Genomic DNA, 15286 nt, shown 5'->3' with positions numbered 1-15286 from the left:
TTTTTTTTTTACTCCTTAATGAAGATTTAAGGGTTACATTTAAAGATATTTTGGCAGATTGTTTCATTTACCGACAACTTTTCATAAAATACCTCTATTTAAAAAAATCAAAGATGTTCAAACTAACTGAAAATTGGAGAAAACTTTGATATAAAAATGATTTATCAAATAAGATCAAGGATTGGGAATTAAATTAAACTTTTATTTATCACAAATTGCTTTTAAAAAATAAAAAAATATCATATGCTACACCTATTTCACATTTCTGTTCTATTGTAAAAATTCTTCCGTTTTTTAATTTTTTATACAATTTCTGTACCAAATCGCAGATGCTCTTGGAGTGCGAGTGCGGTTTGGATCGGTAAAATTCGTCTGATATAATCCAAAATGTACCCTGAAAAGATAATTATTATAACTTTTTTTCATATCATAGGATAATTACGAAAACACTTAAAGGATATTTTTAACGATTCGATTTCGGGCAAATAAATTTATCAATTATATGAACTAGGATGGTCTTATACTTACAAAATAATGCCAACCGAAAATTACTTTCTGTGAAAGATCAATTTGAATGTTATTATAGAAGTCTGAAGTATGGTAACTTACGTATAACCAGATGAAAATTCGAAGTTGTCCATTAAACTCCAAACGTAGTAGCCAACAACATTACATCCAACCGCAATAGCATTTGAAACACTTTCAATGTATCCCTTAGAAATTTCCAGGAAAAATTAAATTAATAAATGGAATAACTTAGATTATTGTGAAATATTTTCAGCTAGAACTTTCAATTGAATTTTTTTTATTTGATGCATAGTTTTTTTGTTATTTGTAAAAAACTGACTAAAACTACGCCTTAAAAAATGGGATTAGGTACGCCCCTGAGAGGTGGAATTATTTTTACGAAGTGTTTAAACCCTAATAAACAACTGTGGAAAATTTCAAAGATGTGCTATTATTAAATAATTACTTGAAGAAAATTGATTCGCCCATTATCTTGCAAAGAATTCTCAGTGAATCCATTTTCTGTTATATAAACTGTGGGATTTCCATATGCATCTCTAATGTAAACCAATAATTTATACATGCCCCAAGGAACATTAGGCCAACCATTTTCACCAGTAGGCCAAGATGGATCATTTTCTTCCGTTACGTGTGTGTCGACGACATAGGAAATTTCTGTTGAACTATCATTAGTTGGTTCAGATGTTAAAGATGTTTTGTAGTGATTAATGGCAAGAAAGTCTGCCGTACCACGAATATATTTAATTTCCTCTGATGTAAGTTTTGGTAATCGTGATTTTGATAAGTTTTGACGGGCACTCATGTACGCAACACGTTCTTTAACAATTGCTGGAAAATCTCCATCTTTTGAGTAAATTGCGTTTGCATACAAACCCACCTGAAATTCAAATAGGTATTTATTTCAGGGATCCAATCTTATATATTATTTCTTTAGCCAGTTTTTTCTGTCTTATCGCGAGATTTTTCTTATTCCTTGATCATTTATTGTGACTCACGATCTAAAAATGTATCGCTTAACAAAAAACAGGCCGGAGAAATGCTATTAAGATATAATTTTGCTCAGTATGTAATTTGTATATCATTTCTGTAATAAAATTGCCTATAAGTAAAAAGTTGATATTTATCACTTGTATATTATTTTTCTAGCCTGTATGGAATTCCCTACAAATCAAGCTAGTGAAGTTTAACTCTAGTATCAATATTCTGTAAAGATCTCAATATCAAGCGATTTTTGAACAAGTGAAAACAATAACTTACTCTACTCTAACACACCCGTGCTCTATCTGCTCTATCCAGGCTTTATGTTCAATCTTACCTGAAATTCGTAACCACGTTTTGCTGCTTCAATATCTTCCTTACTATTCGTTTTTGGCTCTAGCCAACCCATGTCATATGCTACACCAATTTTCCCTAAAATTTTAACAATTAATGGATTATTGTTTGATGTGGCCCATCAGAGCTCAAAGGATTTTTATTGCTGTTAGTAGTTTAATAATGTACATTATATACTGAGTTTTATCGAAATTGGAAATAACAAATTTTTTTCGATTTTTTGCAATTTTTTTAAGGGGTGCCCCTTTGAAAAAATCGAGAAAAACGAAAAAATAATTTTGTTTAGGAATTTGATGAAACTCGGTAGATGGGGTAATTTTGGCCCAAAAAGTACCAAAATTGGGTTAGTTTAATGATTGGATGCAGAGTTTCTGAGATATCGCAATATTTGGATCGATTTTAGTTCGTAACTCAAAAACTATTCGACCAGTCAACAAATGCACCCGATTTTTGTACTTTTTGGGTCAAAATTACCTTATATACTGAGTTTTATCGAAATTGAAGAGAAAAAAAATTTTTACATTTTTTGCAATTTTTTTAAGGGGTAGTACCCTTTGAAAAAATCGAGAAAAACGCAAAAAAATTTTGGTTGTGGAATTTGATGAATCTCAGTGGATGGGGTAATTTTGATCCAAAAAGTATAAAAATCAGGTTAATTTAATGATTGAATGCAATGAGATATAATAATGTTTATATAATATATATAATATATATAATATACACATATAATGTTACTGAGATATCGAAATATTTTACAAAATTATGACAAAAATACATACCTTTTTGATTAACAAAGAAATCATTTTTATACATGTTATATGTTTTGGCATGTGCAATTAATATTGTGTAAGCACATAAATATGGCTCTAAACCTTCGAATATAACTGTACTTTTTTTAACTTTGATGTAAGTACATAATATATGCGGTTCATTAAAAGTAATCCAATGTTTTACACGATCACCAAATGTTTCAAATACTACTCTTGCATAATCCACATAAAACTCAATAATATTTGTATTTGTCCAATCTCCTATTTCATGCAAACATTCTGGATAATCGAAATGAAAAATGGTAACTAACGGTGTAATATTGTACCGAATTAAACCATTAATTAATTCATTATAGTATCGTATGGCATCGTTATTTATATGATTCGAAAAACTAAAACAAATACAAATACTGTTAGAGATAGAAAAAAAGTCAAGAAGAAAACCCATTTTTACCCATTTTCTCTGTGGCCTTGTAAAAATTTCGTGATTTATAGTCGACAATTTTTATTAGACATAAAAAACGCATATACAAATAAAAATACTACCACTTCATTGGCGTAAAACGTGATAGTAAAATTGTAAATAATATGATTTCCTTGGCGTAGAACGTAAAAGTTGTAGACTTTAAAGCTCCCAAATTTGTACGCGAACGGGAAAGTGTTAGACTTAGGACGAAATTTAGGTTCAGTGAGTACAAATTTGGAAGTCATTTTTCAATTTTCGACCATATTAGGTTGAAAAACCGTTCTTTACCTAGCATGATCGCCCAATTACTATCTACAAGATAAGGAATAGAAAAAAGTGTGTATGTCAGCTTCGACGCACGAGGCAATTCATGGAAATCGTGGCGAATGTGTTAAAAGTAACCCGTATGTCTTATATAGTGTGCTATGTCCGTCCGGAATTGTCAGTTTCAAATAGTAAATGCTTTGTAAGTGTTTCACGTAAAATTTATCACATCGAGTATACAAGCTATACACTTGCGTTGCTAAAAACTGAAAGGCAGGCTCGATAAGCTGCGAACAAATCGTAACAAAATCATTCGATTACTAGATTTTTTCTCATTATTTTTTTTCATACTGTGCGCATTGATTAAAAAATTATCTTACCCATCCGGTAAAATTCTGGCCCATGACAATGAAAATCGATATGATTGAACACCCAATTCACGAATAATTTTTAAATCTTCATTAACTTTATGATAAGAATCACACGCTATATCAACAGTCGAATGATCTTTTATACTTTCGGGACAAAAGTGTGTACGATAATCAACATTACTTTCACCCTTTCCACTTTCATTCCACGCTCCTTCGATTTGAGACGCTGAAGTTGTTACTCCAAAAATAAAATCTTTTGGAAAATTTACTGATCGGGATACTAAAGTACCTGATACACTAACAATATTATAAAATTAATCGAGAAAATAATAAATTAGAATAACTTATGAAACTTACTTTGTATCTAGAATAAAACCAATAAGCCAATAAAAAATCAGAAAATTTGGACACAACATTTTGTTTTCTAGTAAGCGGAATCTACTATATTTTGCGGTTATATATTCACAATATTGTTATCAAACTTCTAACCGAATGAGATATTTATTTGATTGCAAAAATTACTCAATCTACTTGCATGTACAGTGGAATCCTCGTTAACTTGGCTGCCAAGGGGTATACAATTAATTTCGAGTTAATAAGTTTTCGACAAGTCGTTTTTTTGGTTTAGTATTTAACAAGTCGTTTGAGATACAGAACATTTAATTGCCAAAATTACGGCTTAGAAAGGAAATGAACTACCTACGACTTATGAATTTGACGTCTTCAAAATTTCAGATTTTCGATTTCAGAGTATGAATATATAACAAGGTCTCGCAAGGAAATAACATTTTGATCGAATTACAATGCCTAAATAATTCGAGATATGGCGTATTTATTATAACTTACTGAAAATTACGACTTTACGATGTTCGAGTTATAGAAATTCCACTGCATAAAGTTGATTAGAAAAGTCCAATTTTGAATTGAATTGTCTCTTTTGGATTGGAATAATAACAGAAACTTACAGTAATTTCTTCTAACCTCTAAAAAAGTTTATCAATTTATTTATAATTCATTCTAGATAACAAATAGCTCAAGCAGCTTACATATGGAAGTGAAAAAATGATGAGCGTGATAAAAAATTATTATCGTTTTTATAATTAAAAAATTATTGTTCACGCATATTCAATAAACTGCTCTTAATTACAGATATACTCACGGGTCATTAGACAGCACGATTAGCATGAAAAGAGGGGGAATTCAATTTGATAAAGGAATAACGCTTACCCAGTAAAAAGAATTCTAGGCCATAAATTTTAGGAAATTTTCGCCAGTTTAATTTTGTATATAGATATTCATTCCCTCGTAAAATTATTCGCAAAGAAGATATCGTCAAAAAACAGCTATTCGACGCCATTTTTCCAATATAGCGGCGCGAGCGGCAAAGATTCGAGGTATTAAAGTGAAAATTCGAAAAGAACACCTCAAAATTAAAATTGCCCATTTTCAAAAGTCCCGAAAAACATTCCAGGTAACCCCTTTTTTGTGAACTATATGCCTATAAAATTGCAACAGTTCAAACATCATGTTCTGACATTATAAAAAAAAACTAACATTTTTACGAAATTCGTTAGCTTTAGAAAAAAGAATCATTACAAAGAAAGCTAACGATTTTCGAAACAATGTTTTAAATAAAAAATGTTAGTTTTTTTATAAGGACCAACTTTCTAATTTAAAGTTTTATTCCACCTCTTACCTTTAATCTAAATTGACTAAAGCAGTCCGGAGAACTAAGTCCAATCTGAAGTTAGAGCATGGTGCTCCACGTCAAATCCAAGAACTTTTGTCTGTTTTGTTTTGAAGTTAATTCTTGATTGGTTAGGAACAAAGAGCTATTAATCATAATAGATTCACAGGATGTATAAGATTGAATATCTATCACTGAAGATAGAACACGATGTTGTCTTTTGATGTCAATACAATACTGATCCAGTCTGGATATTCAAGCTTGATTCAGTACACAACATCCCTAACCCATTCCTGAATTCACTATTGGATATCCGTTATTATTTCCTCTATGGTTACATTAACATTCCCACACAAAAATTCCAACTTTTTTATATTAGTGATTGTTCATAGTATAAATATAATATTACCTCATTTTATTTATGTTTTCATGCCGTACTTTTTGGTTTGTTTCATTAATAATATATTATTATAAATTTTAATGTTGATATCCATGTGGCAGTCAACCTCATCCCTTAATATTTGTTTGGTCACAACCTTGACATGTTCATTCAACTTCTCAATACAAAATTTGTAAACTAAAACAAAAGGTTACAATTCATTTTAAATTTATGTGTAATGTTATGTATGTACAACATAAATATATTAAACAATAACATAATAATAATTAAAATTATTATTGTTATGTTATGTAATAATTCATAATTCATTACATATTAATATTTATTATGTTATAACACATATATATATAAAATGATGTGTACAGTTTTATTACATACAAATATTTCCAATATTATTTAAACGATTTCTTTCAGGGCATACTTAAGGTGATTGCATTGACGTTAGAGATACATAGAACGAGTGTCAAATGATTTTAAGCGTGCCAGCATCTGAGGTAATTGTTTAGGTACAGCCATTGTAGATTCGTAAGAAAAAATGTAAAGTGATTCGTGATAGGTATATTTGTTTGAGTCAAAGAGCGAAAAAATTTCAATGAAATCATGATGTTTTATGTAAAACATTTTCTGATATGAAAAATTTGACATTCAATGTATGTGTTTTTAATAAATTCCCTATAATCTTTTGATAAATGTATTTTTTCTTAAATAAATATCCCTAACTTAAGCAATTACCTCAGATGTTGGTACATTTCCAACTGTACGGAAAGATAGGAGATGCTTAGTCTATATAAAACTATAAAGTCAATGGGTGATTGTAAACCTACAGTATTGTAAAAAAGATTTGTAGGCAAGTAATGAGTTATTTTTGGCTTTACAATACCACGCAACTACAAAAATATGTAATATATTATGTGCAAGTGATGCTTATAAATTTGATAATATAGATATCTCTCTTCAATCATAAATACCCTAAATTTAGTCGTCCCTGTTTATCAAATGCTGGATCTTCGATGAACTCATAATTAAATTAAAATTTTGTTTTTATATCATCGATAACATGATATTTTTATGGTATTCTTATTAACTACAAGATTATCTAAGCATTTTAGATAGTTTTTTTTATCATACTCTCTAGATTATATGATATAGAAATATCCAATTGTATAGGTACGATCTTGGAGTGAAAATATTTGGACAAATCTTAACGGTACAATTAATATAATATGTATTATAAATTATTGAAAATATCCAACTAATGAATTGTTCAATGAAATGAAATGATTGGTAATTATCATTTTACATGTATACATATTAAAGTGTTATGTATATCATTTAGGGCAAAGTGTTATGTATATCATATAGGGCAAATCAAAATTCTTTTACAGTTTTGAAGAAAATGGACACCAAAGTTACGCCTTCACGAGTGAACAGTGATTTTTATGAAAAAACCATTCAAACAAAAGTTGTTAATTTTTTCATTAGGGATATATTTTCTCATTTAAAATTTTGTTCTATCCCTAATGGTTTACAAGATGGATCATTTTTCATTTGATTGAGTGAGCATAAATCAACAAAAACTTTTTTTATTTGATTCATTATTTTTTGGTAACTGCTTACATTTCTTGGGAGGGAATAGGGTGCCTGAGTTCTGGTAGGGCTCGTCAAATCTTTATTTTTAGTGGCAAGGTAAAGTTAATTAACAAAGTTTCATTGTGTTACATATTTTGTCGCCGTAATACTCTATTTTTCCTGTACTAATGACGTTCCGTTGTATGAAACCGTCAAAATTACAAGAACACCTTCGATCCGTATAAATTTAATGACTTTTACAAACATATAATTGTGAATGGGTCGAATCCAAGATACAACGCTCTCCCATACCAGACATAATTGTATTTTAAACTTTCAATCAATTCTTTGTTTCTCTTCGTATTCTATTTATATTTTACATTATATATCTATATCTGTACATTCATTTATTCATATTCATGATGATGAAAGCATCTGTCAATATTTTAGTATTTTGATTATACATTTATTATAATAGAAAAAAAAATCATTATTCTTTATTCTGTGTAAATGAATGCTGCCTGCTTATACGATTATTTAGTTGTCCATATTTTATATTTTCTAATATTCCTTAATAACAATTCAATATTTTATAACAATTGTTTTTCATTCGTTATATTTTCTATTCTAGAGTATAGATGATGTCGGCAACCTTACAGAGTTCAAAGTCCGAATTGGATGTTTTAAGTTTTTGGGACAAACATGCTGGACCTACGTAGCCCAAACGAATTTTTGTTAGTTAATTGTAATATGTGTTACTAATTTTCAGTAAAATCTTCCAGAATTTTTACTTTTATTTAGAATTTCCGTCTGACGTAAGGTATGTCTAAACCAATCACAGTTTTAGGAAACTTCGTAAAAAAAACAGTGCATTAATTTTTTAAAAAATTTCTATTTCCGTTGACTGATATGTGTGTTAAAATAACTTGGAAAATACATTAAGGACGTTTCGAATGATATTAAATACATTCTAGACGTTACCAAACAAATTAGAGACTCTTTATATTTGAAGGGATTCTGTTAGAATTTGGGAATGAATTGGTAGAACTTGGGAAATAATTAAAATAATTGGGAAATAATTGAATGTTTCCCTTCTTTCACATTGAAAACGCCCCAATATCAAAGTTTTCGTAAATATAAACGTTATTCGCACCGTGCGTGAGTTTTATTGGAGGCGTTTCCATGGTATCGATACACTACTTTAATTATGGAATTGTATGGATGCATATATAATTGTATGGATTGCATTTATGACTTACATTGAAAATTTAATATTATTGTCTCACTTTAAATAAATAATTATGATGATTTACATTAGAAAAATAATATTTTTACAATTTGATTTCTTATTTTCATAATTTTTAATGCAAGTTTCATTAATTAGTGTTTTTCAATAATTTAAATTTTGACATTTTCTATAGCATTAACATGTAAAGAATTGCCAATTAGTCATAACAGCCTCCTTTATCGCCAAAATTTTTCAGTTGGCATCGATTTCATTGTCCCTACCATGACTACGCACACAACGAATAGGTTACACTGAAATGAAACCACTCACGAAGTTTCGTAAGAGTGTTAATCACGAAAAACCCCCGCTCTATATAATGAGAGAAAAATATAACTTAAATGATGGAGCTTTGAGCTTTGCTGATCACGAGTTTTAAATTTATGAATTATTTATATAGAATTCTGTCTGGAATGTAAACCAAAACCAAAATTTGCAAATGTTCATTGATTTGAACGAACACGAATGCGATAAGCTTTTGTTTAGGTTAACAAAATATATATATATATGTAAACGAATACTTGTAATTTGATTTTTATCGAATATGTAGAGATAAATTGATTTTGATATACCAACAATATGTTATTTTGAATTGAGTCGATCAATTGTACGGAGTACTGTTACTGTACAATACACCTTAAATTGAAAATATATAAACTTCGATCACTAAAATGTACAATTTATGCATATCGGAAAAATCTAACAAAATACTTGTGTAGGTACAGATTGTCACAAAATTGAATTAAAATTTGTTCTTTCGTCTATTAGTCGATGGGAAATTTAGTACAGTTAAAAATGTTACAAATAAAAGAAAACGCTCGCTAAAACCTCATGCAGTAACGCATGAGCTAGATGCGCAAATGTTTCTTTTTGTTTATCAATAAATTGTAAATTCAATGAAATAGTTGATGTTAAAGTTGACTTACCAAATTAATCAATAGGCAACTTGATTTACGTATACGTCATACATGTATAATAGTTTTCAATTATTTGATAAACACATAACATTTACATCATACAAGATGCCTATTTACTCATTTTTAACCTCCGAACGATAAAAAGGGGTGTTATAAGTTTAACTACTATATGTGCGTGTCTGAAAGAAAGATAATTTTATGGAGAGTGTTCTTAGCTATGTTTCAAGTGCGAATTTAAGATTCCTTACCCGAAAAAACTAAAAATTGGCGATGATCTTACAAATCGGCTCAGTTTGGAAAAGGCTTTAAGGAAAAAGGCAATTCAAGGGAGAGTGTTCTTAGATATGTTTAAAATGCGAGTTTAGGGTTCCGTAGTCCAAAATTGGTCGGGGGTTTTTTTAATTATGTAAATTTCACTTGTTTACTATAAAAGATAAGGATTTAAAAATTTTCAGTTTGTGTCAACTTTAACTAAGTCGATGGTTTGTTTTCACTTGCAATTATACTTTTAGATAGATTTTATGATAGAGTTTCTTGATATACAATTTTATTTCGAGTATCGTGGTATTTATTTCCATTACCTAACCTTTGCAATACTTCAAGGAACACACATTATTTGAGTAAACATATACAAAGTGTTGGTAGTTTATCGTATATAATGTGATTGTTTTGTAAAATTTATTTTAGTTAATGTATTTTACACGACTTGAATAATCTAATATTATATAAATAAAAATTGGTATCAAATACTTCTTCTTATACACAAGAAGTATTTCAACATAAATAAATATATAACAACGACTACTTTCACTTGTGAAGAAAAACTAGCAAACACTTTTATTGTTGGTATTTGTTTGTTGTTAGAGAAAAAGTATTTATGTTCGTTTTATTTTTATGTAAGTTGTTTTTGTGTGAAATATAGGTGGTAATACTTCTTCATTCGATTTTTTTTTATATTCAATGTATGTAATTCTAGAATTTATTATATAAATTGCATTAGACGCTCATGAAAATGCCAAAAACATATGATTCATGAAACTTTTGTTTTAAGGATATTTATTGTATTACAGATCCATATTTGTAGGAAATGATAAGTGGATAAAGATTTGGTAGTGGTCAAGTTTTTAAATAAAGACTGGCGCAGACTCGACCCTAAGCTTGGATTTCAAATCTTGATCAAAAACCAGAAGATTCGGTTTTCCTCAAAGCCTGGAAGTTCTAGCTGTTAAAGTTCTAGCTGTATAGCTGTGTATTTAAATAGTTCTAGCTGTCCCGCAATTAAAAGAGATTTTGAGAATTTTTATCGTTACTGTGTAAATTATTCAAGACTTCTTAAAGAAAATACGCTAAAAATCTATTCCACGAATTTTTACAAAACCCTTTAAAAAACACAGTTCCTGTGTGCTATCCTGTAAAAACCGTGTATTTTTCCGGGAAAAATATGTTAGTTTTGGTCCCCTTAACTACCACTACCTGACAAACGATAATTTCTGTCGATAATGTCGATAATTTTCTCTATGATTAAATTTTCTCTAAAATTAAAATTAATAAATCTATCTCACAGGAACATTACACCAGGAAAAAAGGAAAGTAAAAGTGAAAGGATAACAATCATCATCTGATCATCCAAACTTTGACGATTATAATGTACTTGCTTTATACCTTCCCCCCCCGCTTCAGTGGGCTGAAAAGTAAAAAACACCGCTTTATACCCCTTCCTTCTCTCGATCTTACTTATCCCCCTTCCATAAAACTCGAAGGGATTGTTTTACACATCCAATATCAGAAAAAAAATGGCCATGAATTGCTTGATATTTACTATTTTAATTTTTTACAGAAATCTTTAATTTACGAAGTTGTTATAATCTAATTAAACAACTATCAAATTTCAATAATGGAACACTTTTTTGCTTATAGATATTAATGTTATAGTCCTTATAACTATCTTTACTTAGTCTTGTCCTTAAAACTAATAGAATTATAATCAAAACTACTATTTCTCTCTTTGTATAATCAAGTATGAAAATGGTTAGCGTCGATTTTTTGTGAAGCAATCCTAAAACAATAAGCGTGTGTTCCTTATGTTTTATAATCATCGACACAATCGTGCTAGGGACTTTGATATTTTTACATTCCAATTATAGAAATTCGTAAAATTTTTATTTTTACATGTTTAGTGACAGATAAGTGCTGCGTGATAAGTCAAATTAAAACAGTAAAAACAAAATAATGTTATTATAAGAGTGATTGTATATTCTTCGTAATAATAAAACTTTTTTATATATTTTTTTGGTAGAATTTATATAATATTTGATATTCATGTTGCGTTATATAAGCGTCAATAGAAAACTTCAGAAATATTAACTAAACGTGATATGAATAATGAGTACAGTTTAGTCAAATAAAATACTTGTGTAAAAAATAAATGGTAATTGCCTTAGCTTTTAAATTTGTGTAAATATATATTAGTTGGAAGTAATAGTGAACAGACGGGCACGACCGTGCATTTCATTGCATCTTTCATGGCGTAGTTGTTGGCCCACTGTCGTCCTTTTAGCTCAGTTGGTTAAGGCGTAACCAATTCTGTCTGCTGTATGCATAGGGTAGCGGGTTCGATTCCTGCCGTCGCAACAAAATTAATTTAATTAATATTTGTGATGGGCTGGTGTAGTACATTATATATACATGAAGGAGGTGCACTCAGCCTCTGAAATTGAGGAGCTGATAAATGAAATTATCTGCGGAAAGGTGGTAAAAAACATATATGGTATCATAATGGGCTCTATTTCCTAAGTGTGTCCTTCGTGGACAGCCAATAAAACCCAACCTAACCGAACCGGTGGCCCACTGTTAAATCATATTTGATCCGGCTATTTATTCCCCGGCGGTTTTTAAACCTTAATAACTTCAAAACAAAATACGCGCGTTATTTACCGATGACAGCAGCTGCGGTTCTTGACCTAGTAAAAGATTGCTCCTTCATGTGAATGTTGAAATCTGGAGAAGAAATGATAACAACTTGATTGTCTTCTTGAAGTTCACTTTCTAAGGGTAATTGGGTGTTAGCGTAACCAAAGTAATATTTGCGAGATGATAACCATGTATCCCATTGATTTTGCATGCGATCAATAATCACCAGGTCTTTAAATATATAATTGAATATCACTGCGGTAACGGTGGAGTTCTCACATCTTACTGAAAAACGTTTGAATGTCATCGGGTTTGAAAAGGCGTGGATTTTTCATAGAATATTAACAAAAATTTACACTCTTTTCGAGCGACTCCACTACTATTTTTTAGAGTGGACAAATATTTGTTATATAATAATTATACACATGCCTCGTTTGTCTGCCGTCTTGCCCGTCCGTACATAAATATATTCTTTACACCATTTTGTAAGCCATTATTTTTCATATTTTGTTTGTGTATTATTTATTTGTTGTGTTTTGTTGTTGTCATGTCTGACTTTTTCCTCTACAACTTTTTATTCGCGCTTTTTTTCTTATTTTAGTCATCTTCCTTCCAGTTTGCGTACTTAAATAATTTATTTACATAAAACTCAATCAAGTGGGAAAAGACACGAGGATTAAATGTTGTGAACAAGAGTGGGGGTGATATTAATTAATTTTTGACAATTTTATTTATAATTAGTGCCTACAGTAAGAGATGTGACAAAAAAGCCGGTTTAAGTCCGTTTTTGTCCAAACCGTATATTAACATCAGATTGGAAAAAGACAATCTCCCGCGTGTGACAGATGCGGAGAAAATTCAGAAGAAACATCGATCCACTTTCTCTGTTACTGCCCGGCGATCATACAGCAGCGAAGGAAATGGTTTGATCCGGCCATAGTCGAACATGAAGAAATTAGGAAACTCAGCGCTTGGCAAATCCTGGGTTTCAGTACATCAGTTGGTTATAATAGCCACTGAAAAGCGTAGCGGGGATAGGGTACAAGGGTCTATTTGGCTAAGTGCTCTGAATCATTGCTTCGAGGCGCGATCCTCGAACATGGCCCGCTAACTTCCATAACCGCAACCCCATACGGTTTGCGGGAAAATGTTTCGAAGAAAAAATATTAGTATTTAAATCAATAACAACTTTTTAATTTAAAGTGTTCATCCATCGGTTACCAGTTATGGAGTAGAGTGACTTTTTATTGAGTTTGAAAACTTACGTCAAGTTTAATGTCAGCGTAAGATGTGCGCCTACACACCCAACATTTTTTGCTTGAAACATTTTTATCGATAAAACTTATTTTTCCGAGTTTCGAGAACACATCTGACGAATTTATTCTGATCTCATTATCTACATAGAATACGTCGTCAACTCACATAATTTAACTAATCAAAAAGCGTTATTGTTTTACCTTCAAAAAGTTTTATAACCGATACTAAAAAAGAATCTTACATATAAAAATAAAACTTTTCTGTATTATACGACACATCACTCTTCTGTGTACCATATATAAAACGAAAACAAACGGAATATAATTACGTATTATCGAAAAATAAATTTTATATGAGCCTCACTCGACCTCTATGTATGGACTAACCTGATAACACACTTAAATCTTGGTTCAGGAAAAGGGACAAATTATGCGGCACAGGGAGTTTCAAAATAGAATTCATATTAAATTAATTTAATGCGTAATCGCAGAACATTTGAAGGGTGTGAGACCCATAGCAATCGATAGCCCGCGTACCATGGGTAGCAAACCATGCGTTGTATGTATTCAAGTTTTACACAAAAGTGCGTTTGTATTAATATTATATATTATAAACTATATCTTATCTGGTTTTCCTCAGAGCGAATAAATAAGTCAGAAAAGCGAATAAGTCAAAAAAATTTATTGATTTATTCTGGAAAAGTCTTTCTCTTTAGCTAAATTTTCATGAAATCTCTGATTAATTCTGAAAAAGTATTCTAGAAGAGTCTCAATAATAATAATAATAATAATAATAATAAAGACTATTTACTAATGAGCCCACTGCAGGGCAAATCCCTCCACTTGTAACGATCAATTGCGAATCTTACAATGTCAAGACTATCCCTCCATTGCTTAATCTGGAGTCCCTACTTTCTTTTACAGTTATATGATGCCCAGTTTGTGATCTTTTACTTTTGTTGCGAATAGTTAAAGATCTTATTTTGTCCCTTAGTTTTATTTGGGACATGCTCCCCTCCTTGCTTCGCTGACAGGTTCTAAGTTTTTTAAAGTCGGAGGGTATTGTAAGGTAGAGTCTGAGCGTCGTAGGTGAGGACTGGAAGAATGCAACTGTCGAATGCAACTGTCAAATACTTTGCGTTTCAGGACTAAAGATAAATTGTTCTTGAATATATACTTTAAGGACCAATACTTTCGCCACGCATTTGTTGTTCTTTGCTGAGCTTCTAGAAAGGAGTCTCAAAATACACTCTTCAAACTGCTTAATAAGTTTTACATAGATCTTTTCATACTTTTCAAAATGTTTCAGAATTTTTGAGACTTACCCATTCTTCTAGAATTTGTTTTTCAGGACATTGCAAAGCTAAATTAGACTATAAGCAGGAAATGTTTCCACCAGAGTACTTTTTACTCAAATCTAAATGTTCTCTAGACTGAAATTAAAACATGCTTCGTTACACAATCTCTTCATTAAATACTTGTATTATGCTTTGTGCATAGATGTCAAACAAGAAAATGTAAAATAATAAAA

The 15286-nt window shown here is 30.4% G+C and overlaps 1 protein-coding gene across 1 annotated transcript; it reads right to left on the bottom strand.

The window, feature by feature from the left end:
- Positions 1-284: 284 nt before the first annotated feature.
- Positions 285-15084, bottom strand: LOC123295057 (myrosinase 1-like). The gene is made up of 9 exons (XM_044876266.1): positions 15081-15084; positions 12524-12730; positions 4089-4095; positions 3741-4028; positions 2640-3022; positions 1844-1938; positions 974-1405; positions 610-713; positions 285-394 (listed from the first exon to the last, which is right to left on the bottom strand). Exons 1-9 carry the CDS (start codon positions 15082-15084, stop codon positions 295-297), a joined length of 1620 nt encoding a protein of 539 aa, XP_044732201.1. The 3' UTR covers positions 285-294.
- Positions 15085-15286: the final 202 nt, after the last annotated feature.

The sequence above is a fragment of the Chrysoperla carnea genome, chromosome 3 (assembly GCF_905475395.1).
Source record: "Chrysoperla carnea chromosome 3, inChrCarn1.1, whole genome shotgun sequence".
In the NCBI taxonomy this organism is placed as follows: Eukaryota; Metazoa; Arthropoda; class Insecta; order Neuroptera; family Chrysopidae; genus Chrysoperla; species Chrysoperla carnea.
This window is presented reverse-complemented; position numbering and strand designations above follow the sequence as displayed.

Coding starts and splice junctions, on each gene's coding strand:
- LOC123295057 (XM_044876266.1), bottom strand. Junction 3,023..3,740: donor GCCAGAATTTTACCGGATGG/GTAAGATAATTT, acceptor TATTTGTTTTAG/TTTTTCGAATCATATAAATA. Junction 1,406..1,843: donor AACGTGGTTACGAATTTCAG/GTAAGATTGAAC, acceptor TTTGAATTTCAG/GTGGGTTTGTATGCAAACGC.